General features: G+C 34.2%; 1 protein-coding gene across 1 annotated transcript; it reads left to right on the forward strand.

The window, feature by feature from the left end:
- Positions 1 to 3229: 3229 nt before the first annotated feature.
- LOC148596799 (uncharacterized) lies at positions 3230 to 21085 on the forward strand. The gene is made up of 2 exons (XM_088563133.1): positions 3230 to 3784; positions 18627 to 21085. The coding sequence occupies exons 1-2, from the start codon at positions 3718 to 3720 to the stop codon at positions 18995 to 18997; spliced, it is 438 nt and encodes a 145-aa protein (XP_088419259.1). The 5' UTR covers positions 3230 to 3717; the 3' UTR covers positions 18998 to 21085.
- Positions 21086 to 22368: the final 1283 nt, after the last annotated feature.

Below are 22368 nucleotides of genomic sequence, written 5' to 3' on the forward strand. Positions count from 1 at the left end.
GTTTCATATAAGATAAGTGTAATACCACTTACACAAGTACAGGAGCGGATCCAAGGACTGGCGTACCGGGCGAACGCCCCCACCCCCACACTTAATTGGTAAGAAAAAAAATTCACAAGTTTCACCACATAATATTTTTTGCCTTGTTTCGAACGGCATTTAATTCAATTTACATCCCCCCTAAACTCAAATCCTGGATCCGCCCCTGAAGTATATGTCCAAATATGAGTCAGAATAAAGACGAAGCTACGTACATGTAAGTCTATATTTGTAAGTTCTGCGTAGGTAGAAAAGATTCAACTACAGGGCGTTGTCAATGATTTCTTAGGGATTATGGTGAACTCTTACATGTACGTCCCTTAATGAATGAAAAAATGTTCAATTGTTTAATCAAAGTTTACGAAAATTTGTCCAAATGAACTCCGTCCGATCACCCTCAAAATTGCTACGACCCTGAAGTTTTTTCATGTATATTTTACATGTTACATGTATGTTGAAAAAAAGGGGTGACAAGATGTTCAGAATGGTTTAACTAGAAAACTGCTTTTTAGATTTTGCTGAAAATTGAACTTAACCTGTATTTTCTGGTTCGAAACAGCCCTGCAAAGTTTGAAAAATATCATTGACCCGTTCGTAAGTTTTAATGACCATAAGTTTTTTTAAATACATATGAAAACAGATCAGTTCTAACCTCTCAGGGAACTGTCAGAAGACCCGGATCTCAGACAGTTGTAAAAGTGTCATAGAACAGTCCTAGAACCAGCTCTTATGTCAGTTCTGCTACTAGAACCAGCTCTTATGACAGTTCTGCTACTAGAACCAGCTCTTCTGACAGTTCTTGCAAGGCTGGCTCTGTATGCGAGAACAGTTCTATTAGTAGAGCCAGCTCTATCGAGAATACATTCTTCATATGAATCCCAAAACCGTCGGGAAACGGACAGACGGACGGACGGATACGCAACTTTTTGGAAGGTATCACACCACAATACCTTGGCACTTCATGTGGCGGAATGTAATAATTAAAGTTTAGATTTTGTACTTTGAAATACTTTGAAACTCATGTGAACGCAATTTCTTTCTTGTTTGCGACTAATTAAGTAGCTGTCTTTGTAAGAATCATGCAAAATCTGAAAAATGTGATACACCCCAAAAAGGCTACATATTTTTATTTCTGTAATTAAGTTGTTTTATGGGTATATACTATGAAATGTGTAATTATTCATTGAAATTTGCCTGCTATTAGGAGATAATCAACATTGAAAATCCAGTAGATTCTATTGTGTTTAAGTATCAATTACAGAGTTATCTCCCTTAATTTTGAAATCTACAGTGCATTCTATATAATTTTTATCTCCTAAGAGCAAGGATTATATGAAAAACCACGTTATTTTCTTTTTACTATGATATTTCAAACAAAATTAAAAAATTAAAAATATGTAGCCTTTTTACCCATGAATCACATTTTGCATGATCCTTAGTTGGAGTGGTAGTTAAAGCATATAATAACGTTCTAATAGAAAACTGTGCGCTGGAGGCTGATTTTTTCTATGATAAACAAAAACCAATCTTTCTACGTGTCTACAATTTTCTATAACTGTTAATAACAATACTAAAACGCCGAACTTAAAATATCATGTATATAGTTCTCACACAAAGAAAACACACAATGTGTCGATACATTAAATTAATAAATACGCTGTGAAAGAAATGCTCGGGGAACAAAGAATTCAACCGCTGCGTTTTCTTACAGTTGCTTGTTAAGTGTTAATTGACATGAAGGAGAAACTCAACCTGAAACACAATTTCCAAGGGCGGACCATGGAAATCGGGTTAGGGACGTAATTTGAACTTAAGGCCCAACACATTCAAAGTGCGTCAAGTATTTTTTCATTTCATTTTGTTTTGGGTTTTTTGGTGGGGTGGGTCGGGGGGGAGGGGGGGTAGACTGTGTGAAATAAAAAAAATATTTCAAGCACAAATCTTTTTCCAAATTCGAGGAGGGAGGGGGTTTGTCAATTCCAACCCTACGAAACCTATGAAGCATGGGCTTTGAGCGTCCTTATACCTATTGCTTTGGTTCTCGCATCAGAGAACTCAACAGATTTTAATATAAAAACAGATCGCGTTTATGAAATAGATACTAACTAGATGAAAACTACAAACAAGTTCTGTACGATCAGAAATAATGAATTCGTCGCTAGTAAGAAGAAATCTGCACAAATGAATTTCGAAATACAATCACGAGAGTGCAAAGGTCAATTATAAATTGGTCTACTCGGGGCTTTTTGTTTCGTTCATTATATGTTTGCATTTTTGTAAACAAAATTAAAAGACCATACCGAAAATGTTTGAAAGCCTTATTCATTTTAAAACCTGAAACTGCGCTTATTATATCAATCCATTATCATAATGAGCACGTTAAATTAAGGTTCTTTGTACCATTTGTCGAAAATGTCAATTTCGTCACAAATATATTTTCTACGGGTTCAACAAAATGACACTTCTATTTAACAAGAAATGCTGAATGAGTAAATATTATATTATCGTTTCAACCAATTATCCATGTACATGTATTTAATGCTAAAACAAATTCTGGCGAAAACTATTCTGAACCCGTTCAATATTGTATGGCCGTTAGTAGTATTTAAAACTACCCCATTCCACTGAAACTACCTTTAACTCGCACATGTAGCACAGCGGGGTCTTTTCTCCATTATGGAGCCATACAAGTTAAACATGGGTCTAGGAGGGTTCTTTTTGCTCGGTTCTGTGGATAATTTAATGGGTTCTTTGCAATGTGCTCAGGGTGCATTGTTCATCGTCTAGAGGGCATGCAAGTCTCGTCATGCATGACTCCGTGGTTTCACGAGGATGTGTCCTTATTTACAATTCAAATGTGAGGATATAAGAATATGTGAACTACCCAGGATTCGTGACCAAAAACAAAACAAAAACAAAAACAAAAACAAAAAATTAACAAACAAAACAAAATTAATACAAACCGAACAAAACACAAAGCGTGTAGAAAACAAACATTTTGTTGACTGAGAATCATCAAAGACCAAAAAATAATTGAGGCAATATATTGATAAATGAGGCAATATATTCATAACACTTACAACAACAAAAAATGTATCCATACAAAACTCTCTTTATCAATTCTGAACACGTGTACGTCTCATTAAATGAGTAATTTCATTTTGAGTTCAAATAGAATCAAAGGAGACTTTCTTCATGACGTTTTGTTCAACGAGAAACAGAATTGTGTCCATGATTGACGCGAATCGATCTAAATATTGACCCCATTTCGTCATGATTGTTCTTATCTATCAATCGATTGGGTAAGGTGCTTCATGTTAAACGCGTAAAGGATTCGGATTAGCATTATTCCTAGAAGTGTAAATAGACATGCAAAAACGAAGAGTTATTGGCGATCAATGCATTTGAGAACTTTCACTTCAAGCTTATATAAACCACCCTTAAAGGCTCCATATTTCATTACTATCGGCAAATCTTGGCGTAATGTGACATTTTCTATTCGGAATTCTTGATTGGAATTCTATTGGATTTGAGTCGGGAGACATTATGTGACAATTCCATATTGACTGATGGAATAAAAATTTAACTGTGACATTTAAATAATATCATGGAATCAGAAACTTTGTGTGTAATTTCTCGGAACAAAATTATAAAGATTGAGTTGAGTAAAATATTATTATGAGATGCATTGGAGTTGTTAAATGGTTCGGAGTAACTCTTTTACTCATTCTTGTTAATCACAAAGGTGAGTCATACTTTCTTAACCCCTTCTAAAAAAATTAATAAATTGGATAGAACATTTATGTTCTTTTTCTCGAAAAAGGGTAAAGTTAACCTGCAAGATGTGAAAGTCGCGTCGTTTATTATAAAATATTGTGAAAACTACAGCTTCTTCCGGCAGATCAAGAAAGTTCGAAGCGATGGAGGGGGTTTGGGGGGGGGGTACTCCAGTGATCCAGTGATATCTAGTTTTTCTCTATTTAACCAACCAAACCTTTGACCCCCACCCCCCTTTGGATCTGCCTTAAGCTTTTAGAACCATGTAAAATAGAATATCTAACATTTGGAATAACAAAACTTCGTGGAAAACTTCTTAATAGTTATGAATTGCCAGATTGGATCCAGAAATTTATAAAAGGGGAGTTCCGATTCAGAAATTAAAAAGGGGAGGATCCGGGCTTATTTTGATCCTTTTTGTCAAAATTTGCATAAAATGATTTTTTTTAAACAAAAAAGGGGGTAACAATTTCCGGAGCCCCCACCACTGGATTGGTCATTGTTTGCTAACTAACTAAATATGAAAATGAGTCATAGGTAATTAAAAATGGACGTCTTCCCACTCAAAATGATTCTCTTCAAAAAGATGTACTTCGGGCCCGAACTTTAAAGTTTTTTTTTCAAAGTAGTTGTTTTGATTACCAATCAGAGTCACGTACTTACACGCTGTACATGTATATAACCCAATAACAATTGTGATATTATTATTATTATCGGTGCAAAAGGCAGGGAAGAGATTTCTCATCGAAGTCTTTTGTTTTTTTCTATAATAAGCATTAAAATGAGTACAATCAGACTCGAGGTCACATTTTACTTTCCATATGTTTGGTATTGAAATGTGTAACAAATAAAAGGACGAAGTTGAATATCTAGATGCATTTAAATATTTCCTTGTCGCATTTTTGATGGTTCATGTCACTTCTTGTCGCATATTAGTGAGACCAGTATTGCGTAGTGTTTCTTGCTAAAGGAAAGCTAGAAAGGGCTATTCTTATGGCATGGCGGACAAAAATAGTTTCCAAATTTAAATAATTATTTAAGACCATATAATAATCGCTTTTTAGTGATCAAGATACGAAAATACCGAACTTTGTATGGGAAGCTTCGAAAGACGTGACTTTCTGTCAGACTGATATCAGGCTGTCAATGTTTCCAAGCTGTGACTTTTTTTTCGCTTAAATACCGTTATGAGGACTTCGACCTCTATTAAATGAAGAAATCTGTTCCATGATTTTCGTGTGCTTTTCGGGGGGGGGGGGGGGTACTCCAGTGATCCAGTGATATCTAGTTTTTCTCTATTTAACCAACCAAACCTTTGACCCCCACCCCCCTTTGGATCTGCCTTAAGCTTTTAGAACCATGTAAAATAGAATATCTAACATTTGGAATAACAAAACTTCGTGGAAAACTTCTTAATAGTTATGAATTGCCAGATTGGATCCAGAAATTTATAAAAGGGGAGTTCCGATTCAGAAATTAAAAAGGGGAGGATCCGGGCTTATTTTGATCCTTTTTGTCAAAATTTGCATAAAATGATTTTTTTTAAACAAAAAAGGGGGTAACAATTTCCGGAGCCCCCACCACTGGATTGGTCATTGTTTGCTAACTAACTAAATATGAAAATGAGTCATAGGTAATTAAAAATGGACGTCTTCCCACTCAAAATGATTCTCTTCAAAAAGATGTACTTCGGGCCCGAACTTTAAAGTTTTTTTTTCAAAGTAGTTGTTTTGATTACCAATCAGAGTCACGTACTTACACGCTGTACATGTATATAACCCAATAACAATTGTGATATTATTATTATTATCGGTGCAAAAGGCAGGGAAGAGATTTCTCATCGAAGTCTTTTGTTTTTTTATATAACCATTAAAATGAGTACAATCAGACTCGAGGTCACATTTTACTTTCCATATGTTTGGTATTGAAATGTGTAACAAATAAAAGGACGAAGTTGAATATCTAGATGCATTTAAATATTTCCTTGTCGCATTTTTGATGGTTCATGTCACTTCTTGTCGCATATTAGTGAGACCAGTATTGCGTAGTGTTTCTTGCTAAAGGAAAGCTAGAAAGGGCTATTCTTATGGCATGGCGGACAAAAATAGTTTCCAAATTTAAATAATTATTTAAGACCATATAATAATCGCTTTTTAGTGATCAAGATACGAAAATACCGAACTTTGTATGGGAAGCTTCGAAAGACGTGACTTTCTGTCAGACTGATATCAGGCTGTCAATGTTTCCAAGCTGTGACTTTTTTTTCGCTTAAATACCGTTATGAGGACTTCGACCTCTATTAAATGAAGAAATCTGTTCCATGATTTTCGTGTGCTTTTTCAAATCTGGATTATATATCTTATTCTGAATTTGCGGCATACTGAAATATTTTTTTCCGATTATTTCAGTATTTAATTTGCTAGAATCTGAAATACAGGGCTATTTCGGCTGCACTAAAATTGTCTTATTCTTTATGGGAATGTAGCGATCCACGGACCCATTCAGAACAACTTGACCATCTCTGAAACGCAAAATTAATATTGGATGCAGAAGGATATATACTTCTGTTATTGTTTGCCAAAAATTGAACAATTTAATCCCATGGAAAAAGTGTTTATTTCCATTGGAATTCGTAATAAATGTTAGATACAGTAGAAACTGTCATAGGCAAACCATTTTTTGACTTTACGGTGCGAAACTTTCCAGTTGTAGTTTGACCTAGACTTTATTCCAAATTGCTAAGTAGGCAAATACTTATTACCGGAAGTTCAGCCATAAAAAGGGGTAGCAAAATCAATGTGTTGGGAATGTTTTGAATTTTATACTTTTTATACCACTACCTTAATTCACGCTTTGTGTTTCACGTGGATATTAAAAGACATATTGTTTTACATAGCGTTTTTTTTTATTCATATACGTACAGTATTTAATATAAGTTCCATGGTTTTTTGGTAAAACGTTTGCCAAATGGTCGGTCACATGATCATGCTATTGGGCTTGCCCCATGTCGAGTTTATTCCTGTCTATTTTCGTTGTCATTATTTTTATAAACTTTCAGTAATTGGTACTCACATTTTACTATCGTCCGTTTTGTTTTGTTAATCCTGCAATTGTTCCATCCACAGTAAAACCTGTCTGAAGCTACTTCAGAATTAGCAGAAAATCTTCCATACCAGACAACCTTAACGAATCAGTTTTAAGGAGGTAGACTTAGGGCAAGGGACATAATTCATGAAATCAGTGATTTGTTTGTATCCTTTTTAATTTCACCAAAGCCTCTCAAGCTTTCGTTTGAAGCAGAATGAAATGAATCCAAGTTAATTAGATGCTTACATAAGATTGATGTAAAATGCTGAATAGAAACTTTCCAATGATTTTTAAGAGTTGTGTCCCTTACCCTTGGTCTATCTCCTTAAAGTAAAACCCGCAGTGTTCTAGGATTCCTATTTCCAGTTACCCGGGGCAAGTGAAAATTGGGTCAGGGAAAGTTAGGTACTTATTTACACTTTCCCGTGGCAAGTTGAAAACTTCATATGCTGTAAGGATTTGTTTTGTTAGGAAAGCAGTCATTGACTGTGGGAAAGTTGGTTTTTTATGGATTTTTCCCGAGGAAACCTCAATTTCTGAAACATCCTAGAACACTGAACCCGTCTGAAGCTACCTCAGAATTAGCAGAAAATCTTCCATACCAGACATCGTTAACGAATCAGTTATAAAATCCAAAGGTGGTACAGTACTTGTATGGGGGACAGCTTCCCATTCTATGGAATATGGGGGATTGTGAATGAGGAATGGGGGTGGGGAATGGGGTGGGGATTTTAAATGGGGAGGATGGGGAAATTAGTTCTGAAATATTTATTGATATATAGCAATATGTTAAATATATATAAAAAAATCACAGCTAAAACATTGAAGAGTTCAAAATATAAAATTGAATTTGGTTACGTAAATATTTGACAAGAAATACTCAATGGGGATTCATTGTTAGGATGGAGATTTTTCTATGGGAAATGGGACATTGGGGAATGGGGAATGTGGGTGGCTTATGATATAAGTGGGAAGTTATATACCACACAAGAGCTGTATGGTAGAGAAGAGTTTCACTGTGTTTGTAGACGATTACTAGGACAAATCTTTCACATATATTTTATGCGTCCATAGGAATTTTTCAATAGATATTAATTGGATCACACGTCACAGAATCCGCATTTTTATTTAATAAATTTAAACTGGTTTACACATCCCAGAATCGGCATTTTTATTTAATAAATTTAAACTGGATTACACGTCACAGAATCGGCATTTTTATTTGATAAATTTTAACTGAATTACACGTCACAGAACCGGCATTTTTATTTACATTTTACTGTGACTGCATACTAAATTATTGTATAGCATGATTGTAATTAACATTCCATGTAATTTAAAATTGTAGTGAAAGTCCACGGTTCATCCGGATAAGCTGTAAATTTACGTTGAAGTAGTTCAAAATTTTCCGTGTCTTCGTTTATATCTTTTGGCAAAATTAATTTTAAATTTCGTTATTAAACAAATCAAACGTACATACGTAACCAAGTTAATTACAGCAAAATCTGCGATTTGTTAAAATGAGATTTTTAAGGTTAATATTATATTGATATGGCACAAATATCGGACAAAGTTCTATCAAAATACCATAGTAACAGCCATCATGGATAAATATCACAAGGATTTTTATAAATAGGGTGCACTTTAGACGCTGATTCTGAAAATTGAGTATGGATGTTTGAGTAAAAATTGACATCGAGAGCAAATATTTCACTGCTCAGGAAGTGCAGCTAGGATAGAAATTAACTTTGTAATGGATTCGTATGATCAGATTTCTTAGAGTAATAGTTAATATACAAGGAGAAAGAGCGGAAATGAAGTCAGCCAGAATTTTATGATATACACGATCCAGGCATATTGAGAAATTGCAAGGGAGGGGTCAAATGTCCAAGAAACAAAAACTAAAAAACAAAAGCAAACAGAACAAAACAAAACAAAAAGAAGAACGGACCTTCAATTGGGTATATTATAATATAAGACGATCATTTTGTCTCATTTCAAAAGAAAAAAAAAGGAAAACAAATTAAGGACGTCATATTTTAGTCATCATGAAATAAAACAATGTAGTTACAAATTTTGCTCTTAGCTTCATTTTTAATAAACAAGTACTATCTTTAAAAAAAAGATGGCCGACGCGGAAAAATTTGTGTTCTTTCTACTTACATTGTACAATATGCTACATTTCATTCAGCAAATAACACATGGCACGCAATTTCGGTACAGTTTTTTTTTTTCAAACGCCATTAAGTTATCAGTATTTGGCCAATTGGGAAACAGAATTGCGATCAGGTGACTTGCGTTTCCATGGAAGAGCGTCGTTAAGGTCAAAAGGTAAAAATCGAAAATATACTGACTGCATCGGGAAAAAAAAGTTCCTTATCATTAAATCGTTGAATTTCCATTCTCTAGGGTTCGTTATATGTCCAGTATTTAAACCAAGTCAACTACATGAACATGTATATGTACAGTACGTATTACAATACTTTTTCAGGAGCAGAATTTTTAAAGGAGGGTCCAGAAAAAAAGGGGGTTCAGGCTATAATTGTCCAAATATTGCCTAGGAAATGCAAGGTAGTGATAAATTATTAAAGGCAAATTGAATAGAGGGGGGTGTCAACAGGTTTTTTAGGTTTAAACCTGAATGTTGTTGAAATGTGAACGTAATGAAAAAGCAATAATATACACGTTTGGTACTTGTACGTCTATTCAGGAGATTGGTTTTGTCGTTTGGTGGCTCCCAAATTTATGAGATATATATACTTCGCATTCATATCATATCAGGAAAGTTATGCACGGTTTGCAGTGGCGGATCCGGGGAATGGAAAGGGTGGTCCGCAGTCGGACCTGCCTCTTTTGTTAGCTTTTTTAATTTTTTGTGCAGTATTTAGTCGAAAGTAAGCAAAATAAAGAGCTTTGCGGAGCGCACATGATACGGCCGCAGTGGTCGAACAGTATGGACACAATATCTGTTTTTGACATACTTAAACGTGTAGACTTATACTTCATTCTGGACACAATACAATGTATACCACGAAATTTGAAAAATTAATTAAGAGATATCTGAACTCTTATTGAAAAATGAGGCAGGAATTTTCATAAGGAATCCAATAAAAAAGTATTTTCGAAATAAAAAGTCAATTGTGTTTGTGTGGCCTCTTTGAATCCTTGTAATTCAAAAACCGTAAGAGAAATTATCTGAGGTCTGATTGAAACGCTTGACTTGGATTTCATAAGGCTTCCAATATGATATTTTAAAAATCCGACCAAAATAAAATAATTTTCTTAAGGCATGACCCAATTCTGTTCCCTTTTAATTCAAAACGGTAAGAGATAAGCCAACCCTGTAGCATTTTCAAAACAGAATTTTAAAAGGAATAGATTGACATCTGAATCATAAAAAAGTAGATCTACAAACTTGTTCTGTCAATTATAATGATAAAACTTATTTCCCCTATTTAGTCCTTATTTTGAAAAAAAAAGATTGGGGGCAAAATAGTGCTCTCTGGCATGATCATAGGAACAATGTATGTCGTACAATTTCAAAAAAATTTGATAAGTTGGACTCAAGTTTTATTAAATAAACTAGATTTAATGAACGACGACGACGACGACGACGGGATGATATCATGTTACGACTGAAAAACAATTTTGCGGTCCTATAAAAACAAAAGAAAACATCCGGAACTTCTCTATTCTGGAGGCTTTCAAAATCCGGTTCCGCTCACGCAGCGTGATGTGCAAAAATAGTTCAAACAAAATTTGGACGGGCTGTACTGTCGTTACAATATTATTGTCTAAAATTATTATTCTCCTTATTAGGCTTTAAAATGACGATAAAAAAAATTGATATTTAAAACAAGATCTTACGAGATTTTGAATTCCATCTTAAATCGTTCGGGCATTAAATGTATTTCGCAGACAAATTCAATCATAAAATAAGAAAACATTAACAGTCATCAGCAACGATAAAAATAGATATTGAAATTACACAAATCCCAATTGTCATTTGAAATATTGGAAGTGGAAGCCCGATAAATACTTTGCTTTACTTTAAGTTAATCGCTATTCCGTCAGTTTGAAGTAATTTCCATTTTGATGAGCTTCTTCCCTATGCCTTTTGCATTTGATACTGAAGTAGTTCTCTGTCTAAGAATCAGGCAAAATCTGTATAAATTGTGGCACATTAAACAAAAAACGGAGGGATTTTATTGTATTATCCAAGTATTTACATCTTATAACCACCAGAAATAGCCACCAAAGTTTGTCATTTTAAGATATCGATAAGTCTAATTTAGTTGAAATGCACTATATTTGGAAAATTGGCGGGAAAACTTCCCCATATTTTCCCTATGTAAGCAGTCAGAAAATATCTGCATCACAGAAACTTCAGGATTACTTTAAACAGTTTTTCGGCTGTTTTCTATATGTACTGAATATATATGAGGGAAGAAAGACCACATTTAGAAAAACAAATATTGCCTGATTCTTGAAAGGTTAGTATTTAAATATCAGTCTTAATAAGAATTAGGCAGACTACGGTAGATAAAAATCTGGTACGGAGTATAAACCCCCTTTGATAGTGTGGTTATACTTTTTGTAAATGTACCGTCAGACTCAAGGTAAAACCGTAAGATTGATGTTTGTTTGTTTGTTTGTTGGGGTTTAACGTCCGAGCAGCAATATTTCAGCTATATTCAGACGATGAACATGAAATTGAATATAAAATGAACATGAAATGATGATGAAATAAAAAAGGGATGGCACAAAAGGACAATGGGGTCGACAAATTTTGATTGCCACTGGAAATAGGGAGAGGTGAGTAGGGTCGAGCGCTTCAATGAGCAAATCTACGAAAGTCATCTGCAGATATCTATCTTACCATACTAGATACAATGATCAAGAACAAAACCATCACCATTTAGACCGGAAATGTCGATCGCCCCTCCCCCCCGAACGGTTATTGATAGAATATCAAAAATTAAATGAACATCAGTAGCAATGTCACCACTGTGTGTATGTCACAATTATTGGGGTCATTATACACGTACTGTATCCCAATACTGATTGAAACGTGAGGTATTTTGTGGTTATTTTTGTTGAGACAAAAGAGACAAAAACATGATTTTCATGTAGAAAATAGCAAATTTCATTATGAACTGTATCAGTTTAGTTACCATGGCAACAAAAAATCCAAAGAAGAAAAAAATTATGATGAACTATTATTTTACACCCCAAAAGATATAATATTCCTATTTTGGTCTAAATCGAAAAAAAATTTAAAACTTTTTGCACGACTCTTATGAAGACATGTTATTAACTATCAAGCCCATGTTGACTAATTCATTGTTAGTTACCAATTTCAGATATACTTTAGTGCTTCATATAGTTTTAAACATTTTTATATATTTCATATGATTAGAATAAAAGATAAAACATATATATATATATGTATGTATATTATTCTATACTTACCAGCTACAAAAAATTCTATGTATTTTTATATAATCTGGCGCTAAAAAGGGTAAAATAATCTGGTGCTAAAAAGTCCTAAAAGTCGGTTTTTACTCTTTTGCGCATAGTTAAACTTGAATGTTAAGCGGCCTACCGTGTCTTAACAGAATCAAGCTCCGAGGGGCGGCAAGCGTACGTTTCCTTTCTTACTAGAGTGAATTACGAACATTAGACGCTGTTCGGAGCTTGATCGTCTGAATATAGCTGAAATATTGCTGCTCGGACGTTAAATCCCAACAATCAATCAACCAATCGGAGCTTGAATTAGCATAAAGTGCAGGGTTTGACTCTTTTATCTTAAAGTTGACTTTGTTTTCTTTCTCTAATACTCGGCATCACATAAATAAGATACTGTTAAAATTAGGAAAAAAATATTTTCTATGACTTTATTGACACCTACCGTCATTTAAATTGCCGAACGGCTTCTCCCTAAACATTGAATCGTTAAATTCCGGTGAGATTTTAATTCTCGGTCCAAATATTTACATCGTCAAAAGTCGGCCATGTTTACGGTGATCGGGTTGCTAGGAGATGTTGTTTACATTTAAATGGTTTGTCCAAAAACCGAAGAATCCAGAATGCATTTCGGCACTAATTCGGATATTTCGGATTTATTCTACGCGAACATCGTACAACACAGAGTAGTTGATCAAGCAGACGATTGTCACCGGAGTTCGACGGGAACTTACGAACTTCGTTTGTAAACAAATCGTCCCGTAGAAACCAACATGGCGGATATTAGTACAGGATTTTCCCGTAAGGATTTGTTACGCACGATTTCAGCCAATTAACGACTCGTTGGAACTATCACGTCAGGCATATATGCGAACTATCTTCAGATTAAATAAAAGAGTAATCAGGGGAACCAAGGTTATAGCGGTAATCAAAAGAATGTAATCCAGTGACCAACACTAGACATGGAAAACAGACATTCACAACAAAGAACATAAAGTAACTAAAATCATACATACAAAGTAACAAAAGTAAATGAGCAACTCGGACTCCACTAAAAACAGGAGCATGGACCAGGTGCACCGGTAGGGTAAGCGTCCTCTGCTTTTCTAGAAACACCCGCCAAGTTGCTCATAAAAAGTCAAGTCCGGGGTAGACAAACGAGGAAAGGAAAACTATGACCCGTTGAATACATCAGTTTTCATGGTGCTGATGGATACACCATAACGATCCACGAGGTCATGATGACGACCATAAAACTTCTGTAGTGATGACTTCAATCTTGTAGCAACATAGAGAGACAACTCTATAGGCAAGTCCCGACAGTTTAAAAAAGAGAGCTTCAAATCGAAAATGTGCTGTATGTGACGTCGAGTATATATAATAATCATATTTTATGTTTGTCTGTCTCTCTGTTCGTCTCATATAAGCATGCTCTAAACGCATTTGATTTGATATACAGGGACTTTCAATTATGTCTGGTTTGGACAGGTTTTGGGACTAGTCAGGGTTTGGCTTACGCAGATTTAGAGATTAGTCAGGGTTTGGTTAAGACAGGTTTTGAGACGTACTAGTCAGGGTTTGGTTTAGAAAGATTAAGAGACTAGTCAGGGTTTGGTATAGAGAAATTTAGAGACTAGTCAGGGTTTGGTTTAGACAGATTGTGAGACTAGTCAGAGTTTGGTTTAGACAAATTTAGCGACTAGTCAGGGTTTAGTTTAGACAGGTTTTGAGACTAGTCAGAGTTTGGTTTAGACAGATTTTGAGACTAGTCAGTGTTTGGTTTAGACAGATGTTGAGACTAGTAATGGTTTAGTTTAATCAGATTTAGAGATTAGCCAGGGTTTGCTTTAGCCAGATTTAGAGACTAGTCAGTGTTTGGTTTAGACAGATTTAGAGACTAGTCAGGATTTGGTTTAGACATGTACAGGTTTTGAGACTAGTCAGTGTTTGTTTTAGACAGATTTCACTGTATATGAATTGTCCTTTTTTAATGCATTAGAACAACAAAAAGGGGAGATAAAATCCTGAATACAGTGTTTGTATTTGGTGAGTGCTAATGGACGTTATGTAACTTATCATTTTATCCAACTTTAATAAGCTTTTATTTGATAGAAACAAATGCTGAGTTTAGCATTGCTGTTATTGTTAAATTATCGAATTGCGTGTGACAGTTATGAACTAAAGCTAATTTGAGTATGGATCCTTTTATTTACATGTATTTGAACATGAACAATGGGCAAAAGACGGCGATTAGCTCTATGAGCCACACATTGTTTTTAAAATTGATTGATTGATTTGAGGTAATTGTCCTTTTTTTCTGTCATGACGAGAAATTTTCAATCGATTTGATCGTACTTTGTACAAATCGTCTCTATGTTATGCTTTTAACGTCCTGTTTCACCGTGAAGCTATCAATAGAAAATACATAGCCTTTTTTTAAATAAACATTTACAGAATGTAAGCCATTTTAGGAAGTTTTACAAAGGGACGTAACTAACCAACGCAGGACCTGGTCGGTGATTTCATTGGAAGAAAGGAAGAACATTAATTAAAACATTGTTTTTTCTTTGAAACTTACAGAAGTGAAAATACGCCTTAAGTTAGTACATACTGCAGCCACAATTAATTGAATATTTGAATTCAAAGTCTACTGCTGTTCATTGCTCGAAACGGAAAATACACCAGTCTGTCGAGTTGGAGAGTAACTTCCATTTGAGTGAAATTTAAATAAATTACAAAGTCAAAGTCGTGATATGAAAAGGACTTGGATATAGTGAATATCCAAAACATGCAAAATGTATATAAAGTGGGGCACATAAGGAAAAGTATCGCAGGGATTTAAGTGCATTATCCAAGCCTTTTTACCTCCTAACCCCCAGAAATAACAATAAAAGTGTAAAGCTTGGTTTCTTATGATCTTGCATGATTCGTCAAGTTTAGTTGAAATGCACTGTGAAAAAAGGTGGGAATTTTCCCTATATAAGCAGTCAAAAAATATCTGCGTCACAAATGCTCTTGGTTATTAATGTTAAATAGACTTTCTGTTGTTTTCTAGATGTATTGAATATATTTTAAGCAAAAGTGACTAAATTAGGAAAAATTATGTGCCACCCATTGCCTGATTCTTACACAAAATAGTACTTAAATCCAAGCGTTCTTGGCATTAGTTGTGATCTTGTGATTATTCTATTATCGCGAAGTGCAATAAACAAAATATGCACATGGAAAATTTATGTTATTTTTCAATAGACAAAATTTTTATTATTTTCAATTCTTATAAATTAATTTTAAAACGTATTTTTATCTTTAAACATGAGAAAAGTAGCTCTGAATTTAACTGAATAGGGGCGTGTCAATATTTTTTATCCATTGAGATATAACAAAATTATTTTAACCAATCAGATTACAGTATTTATCTCAAATTATTTTATATATATTTATATGGATTTTCTCGATAATATTTTTGCTATTTTTAACATTATTTCGGCGGTTTGATATTCAGTTTGTGGCTGGAGAAAGTCCGTAAAAGTAGTTACTAGTACGAATTTATTTCAGATTGTTAAAATATCAAAATACATTAGACAGGAAATTTCGGTACATTATTGCTGTCTATGTAATAATACAATGTACATCTATACTACTTACCACAACTCAGATAATGAGGTATATGTATAATATTGCATTTTTCCTTTGCCATAAACACCACCTAGTGGCTTTTCAAAAGTTGTCGTTACCGCCCCCTGCATAACAACGTTATTTAGTAGCAGTCTTTGAAAGAATCATGCAAATTCTGTAAAATGTGATACACCTTAAAAAAAGGCTACATATCTTTATTTTTGCTATTAAGTTGCTTTAAAGGTCTTTATGCAGAAAAATGTATTGTTATTCATTTCAATATGTCTGCTCTTTGGAGATAATCAACATGGAAAATTCGATGGTTTAGATTGTATGTTAGTATCATTTACAGAGTTATCCCCCCTTATTTTGAATTATATAGTAAATTCTATATATAATTTATCTCCTATGAACAAGGCTTATATGAAAATCCACGTTACTTTCTGTTTACTATGACATTTTAAACGAAATGTCAAAAATAAAAATATGTAGGCTTTCCAACCATGAATAACATTTTGCCTGATTCTTATTTGAGTGCTACTTAACTAGCAATCTTTATTATTAAAATCAGACATGATGTGATTTATGCAAGTCAAAAACTCACTGTCTAATACAGACCGAATAAACAGTCTCAGCTTGTCATTCAGATTGCACTTTCGAAATAAAAAAACATAAAGATTGTGTATGAAATTGGCACTTTGCAAGAATCATCGTTCTTGATTTTGGTTTTAGAGGGAATTGTATACATATTATATAGTTTTCTCAAAAATACAGATCTAGATACAGAAAAGATCATCGCTACGTAAAAATATAGCGTACGAGACCAATAAAACATTATTGGTTGTTCCGTGGGTTTTCAACAGCATGAATCACTTCTACAGTCTATACCATATCGGCATTGTCTGAATTTTATACGGGCTGGTACTAATAGGTAATGTCTGACTTTTATACGGACTAGTACTAAAGTAAAACATTTCTAAACACTAGGCCCAAGACTTTGTTACTTATTACTAGTCATACCAAAGCATGCCAATCTACGCAAGGGGTGATATACCGTGAAGATCCATGCTTTACACGGTCAGGCTGTAAAATTAATGCTTATTAAAGTTACGTAATATTCTTCGCACCCAAACGCTGTAGTTGTACAAATAAATGCTTTGTTTTATGATTCGATCAATACAAATAAGTTTATTACCAAATCATTGAATAAGTTGTTAGGTCTGTAAACATCAAGTGTAATTAGCTGTAATCAAGAAATTGGAAAAAAATGCACTAAAACTCTTATTTCTTTAATTAAGCAGAATGTAAAGGACAATTTCCAAATTATTGCAAGTGTATGAATGTAATGCGAATTGAACTTAAACCGGTTCGAACGAAGGTGGATATAACGAGCTATTTCATAAAAACAGATTACTAAGCAGATCTTAATAAAAATGTTCTCTCAAGAAGCATGTTTTATTTTTAACGAGGAATATGTGTTGAATTATAAATGTCATTTAGACTGCATGACTTCATTTTCTTCAGACATTCCGGATATTAAAGACCGATTTCAAAGCATTCTCTTAGGATGAGTAATGCCAAACGATGTCTACCTTTAAAATGGAGTTCGTTTCATTATCGGGTAATTCTAAGTGAAGAGTCGTATTCGGTAAAGACATGACAGCTTACCCGGATTAACTGGTCCCTTGAGAGCACTTATGTAATATAAAATAAAATATCAAAATGTTATATAAACCGCGTCGTGTTTCTGGGGAAATCTTCATAAAGGGATGGACAGCGTTACCGATAAGTTTGAAAATAGATTTTAATTGCTTGGCAATTATTTGTAACCATGGGAACTCTGAGACTTTGATAATAACATGGCACTTTAGTACGCATGGAATGGCCATGAAACAATTTTAGGCAAGTATACGGTTTGAATGAGAAAAGAAGTTACATCTACTTATATTCTGTGAAGGCTGGATAATAAAGCTTGTTCTATATCACAGACACACCTATTTTTTTCTTTCTTCTTTCGTCTACTCCGGACTTGACTTTTAATGAGCAACTCGGCGGGTGTTTCTAGAAAAGCAGAGGACGCTTACCCTACCGATGCACCTGGTCCAAGCTCCCAGTTTTAAGTAGAGTTCGCGTTGCTCATTTACTTTTGTTACTTTGTATGTATGATTTTAGTTCCTTTGTGTTCTTTGTTGTGTATGTCTGTTTTCCATGTCTGGTCTTTGTCCCCGGATTACATTCTTTTGATTACCGCTATAACCTTGGTTCCCTTGATTATTCTTTGCATAAAATAACAGAAATTCCAAACAAAATGTGGGACCCCGGACTCCCGATCCACAACTGGAGGGTTGTGATATTTGTTATACATGTGTATGTTTTATTCCCCCCCCACACTAAGCGCATAAGTATTATGTGGAACCTTGGAAAGTTGCGTGTCCGGCTGTCCGGTCCGATGGTTTATAGATGATAAGTTTAGAACCGAGCAATATTTTTTTTACGAAAATGCATTGTTATTTAGTACCTAAAATACATCATCAACAAAATCTGAAATGTAGTTTTGAACATTTTTCAATCCTCCTTTGTTTCCTCTTACGTGGCGTATTATCACTTCATGTTCCATTAATACCCTTCTTTTTCTTTTTAAGCATCAGCATTATGTAGATGGTCGAACGAAGGTTGTAATGACGACACAGACTGTTGTTCGGAATCTTGTGAGCAAGCACATAGAGGTGCAGACAAGAGGTGTTCCAAAAGTGAAGTCAACTTTCCGTGTTATGCCGATTATATGTGCGGAGAAGGATTGGCATGTGGCAAAAAGTATAAATGTTGTGTACCATACTGGAAAATCTGTGATAACTTGAATGAATGTTGTGATTCGGAACACATTTGCAGGGAACATGCCGGGTTTAACTATAAACGGTGCCTTTATCCCAGACCAACTGCAGCTGCGACGAATCTCCAGGCTGGTGTTGTTTTCTATAGTATTTTCGCTTTCATGTGTAAATTAGTTGTTTAACGCTTTGAACTGTGCAGAGATACGTAATGTGACATTTGCGGTTGGGAATTATAAGTATACCTTTTCCAGTTCACAAAAAATCAAGCACCGACATGTGTAGTAGTTTTTAAGTACCATTCTGTGTAAGAATCTTGCAACGATTGGCACATCATTTTTGCCTAAAACATATTAAGTACATGTACATATAGAAACGGCCGAAAGTATATTTGAAATATAGGGGAAAAGTGCGGGAAAATGTTCCCGCCATTTTTTCATAGTGCATTTCAACTAAACTTGACGAATCAATATATCTTAAAAGGCAAACTTTACAAACACTTTGATGGTTATTTCTGGAGGCTATGAGGTATAAATATTTAGGTAATGCAATAAAATATCTGCATTTTTTTCATGTGCCACTTTTGCCTGTTTCTTAGACAGACAAGTACGTAGCTGGCGTTGCCAGAAACATTGAAAATACACGAATGACTCTGTGGTGCTGTAACTGAACATTGACAAAACAACAAAATCAAAAAATGACATTACAAGAAACTGTGCCTATTGTCAAAACCCCAAAAGAAACTAAAATGTGCCTATCGTGTGGAATATAAGTTTTTACATAAATTTTGTGATATTGATAGATAGGCAGTAATTTTCGTAGCCTATATTATTGGCTCACTTTACGAGCATGTATTTATTTGTGTACATGTAGATGTTAGTTTGCTTTATATTCATAATTATAGCACGATTTTGTTAAGGCGATATTAATGATAGTGAGTTGTAATATACGAAAATACCCCGGATGGAATATCAGGCTTGTACATTGTATAATGTGCATAGCTCTTTTTTTCAGTATACATGTACATTGTACATGCATGTATGTGATGATTTTTAAAAAAAAAACTGCAAATTATTAAGGCTGTTTGTCGTTCCCTTACCTGCTCATGGAAGCCCCCTGCAAAAAATAAATATTGTTTTTTTTTTACAATATTCCATACCTTTTTCCTTAGATTTAAAAATACAATAGTCAAAAATAATATGAGTTAGGCACAGCCTACAACCGAGTATCGCATTTCTACATTTGTAAAATGATTAAATAAGAGACAATAGTTGAAAAGGGCGAGTTATGATAGGTGACGGTTGTTAACTTTTCAAAAAAAATTCAGCGTACCGGATCTAGTTACTGTTAAATATTCTTTTTAACTTTTTTTTCTTTGTTTTTGTATTTTAAACCTTTCTAAAGGCTACTTTCACTTTAAATTCACTTTCTTGACCCATTTCTGCGAGTCTGTCTGAAACGTTTTCCGGTTTGACGGAACGTATATCGTTAGCTTCGCATGCAATGCTAAGTAGATCCATGAAAGATATGTTATCTACCTACCTACCCATGTTTTGGGCCTGGTTTAATATATAATATCAAGTTGAAAATTTCCTCAAGTCTCATATTTCAGGTGGTTTGATTGGTTGAAACTTGAGTTGTGGAAGGATCTTAGGAATATCTCAACTTGAGATTTTTTTTTTATGAAACCAGGCACTGAGTACAGAGTAGGAGAATGTCAGGCTTACTGTATTGCTAATGGGGAAAATAAAAACTTTTTAAGGATTTTTAAGTAGCTTTATAAAAATCAGAAAGGAGGTGATTCATGCATGTCAAAAACCCATCAAATTCACTTTTATTCTTAATACAGAAACAGTAGTTGCAGATTACGATACAAGACTTAATCAGTTTGTTATTCGGTTTTCTCCTTTTCGAGATAAAGATTATGCTTGAAATTGGCATTTTCCAAGAATTATCGTTCCTGATTTGCTTCACTTTGGTTGATTTTAAGTGGTAAATGAATGTAAGGTTTTCCAAAAATACAGATCTATATACAGAAAGGACTATCATTATGTAAAAATATAGTAAATATACCCCCCAAAAAAAACAAAAACAAACAAACAAACAAACAAAAAAAAAACAAAACAAAACAAAAAAAAAAAAACATAGATTGTTCGATGACTTTTTCTACACCATGAATCACTTCTACCACAGTGTCTAAATTTTATATGGATTTGTACGTAAATTTGCAAGTGTTTTACTTTATAATAGACTAAAATGCGAATCGTTATTTGTTTGTTGTTATATGTTGTGTATTTGTTGTGTTGTTACACTTAAAATTGATAAAAAAGTGTTGTGGCTGCAACTTATTTATCCTCTTTTAGAGTACTTTTATATACTAATAAGCGAGTCCATCCGTTCTTCTGTCTGTCTAAATGACTTCTCTTAGGACGGTAGACCTAGGGTAAGAGTCATAACTCTTGAAATCACTGATATGTTAGTATCATAATCAATTTCACCAAAGCCTATCAAGCTTTCATTTGAAACAGAATGAAATCAATCCAAGGTACTTTGCTGCTTCCATGAGATTGATGTTTCAAAAATGAAAACAAACGTTCCAATGATTTGTAAGAAATGTGTCCTTTATTTTATGTTTACCTCCTTAAATCTTTCACAAAAATGATAACAATTATATGAAAGCCGAAATTGCACAATTCCTATTAGGCTGTGCTTCCGTACTACAGTTTCGATCACTTCTAACCTCTCGTCGATCCTGTCAGGATTCGCTGTCATAGAACAGTTCTAAACTGTCAGAAACTGTTCTGACCCGCGAGACACCTTGTCAGGAACTGTCAGGATTTCTCTTCTGTCTGCTGTCGTAGAACAGAAATCCTGACAGATTCTGACATAATTTAAGAGAGGTTAGAAGTGATCGCAACTCCCACCTGTAAGAGTTCAAGTCGAACGATAAAATGATTTCAATCCATATCGTTAAAAGAAGGAACACTGAACATATATCATTGAAAAGTGATTCTATTGTTAGATATTTCACAACAAACTATGACAAAGTGAAAATATTCTTCAGTATAAAATGAAACAAGCAAAAAGACTTCATGTTTTCAAATATTTACAAAATCTTTATTTTTTTCACAAGGGTCGTTTGTACATTGCGTACAAAAATAACTTAAAACACGACCTGGATATATTTTGAGTACTCTAAAACCCATCTAACCAAGCTTGCACCCTTTATGATCGAAACAATTGGTTGATTATATTGACAATCACCGGAAATGACTGGGCCGGGTCCAGACTCCTTGGGAATTTCTGGACTCTCCACCGGAAAGTCCATTCCATCTACGCTCCAGCGTGCAAAGAGCTAAAATAGCAATCTGTATAACTGTTGAGACTTTATAATTAATATAAAACGGAGGCGTTTTAAGGTTGTAAAGGTGTTAATATTTTATTTCTATGGAAGATTGGGGAGGGCTAGGATCAAAATTTTGTGACCTTGATTAATCTAGTATAATTTTTGACCCAAACTTTCATTATATTTTTAACTCTAGCCTCTAACCTAATT

This window comes from Perna viridis, chromosome 15 (genome assembly GCF_037379345.1).
Source record: "Perna viridis isolate PV_CMFRI_1.1 ecotype Kerala chromosome 15, ASM3737934v1, whole genome shotgun sequence".
Classification (NCBI taxonomy): Eukaryota; Metazoa; Mollusca; class Bivalvia; order Mytilida; family Mytilidae; genus Perna; species Perna viridis.

Excerpts from the sequence above, each read along its gene's own strand:
- LOC148596799 (XM_088563133.1), top strand. The coding sequence starts at position 3,718 with ATGAGATGCATTGGAGTTGTTAAATGGTTCGGAGTAACTCTTTTACTC. Across the intron at positions 3,785-18,626 it reads CATTCTTGTTAATCACAAAG|CATCAGCATTATGTAGATGG; the intron begins GTGAGTCATACT and ends TTTCTTTTTAAG.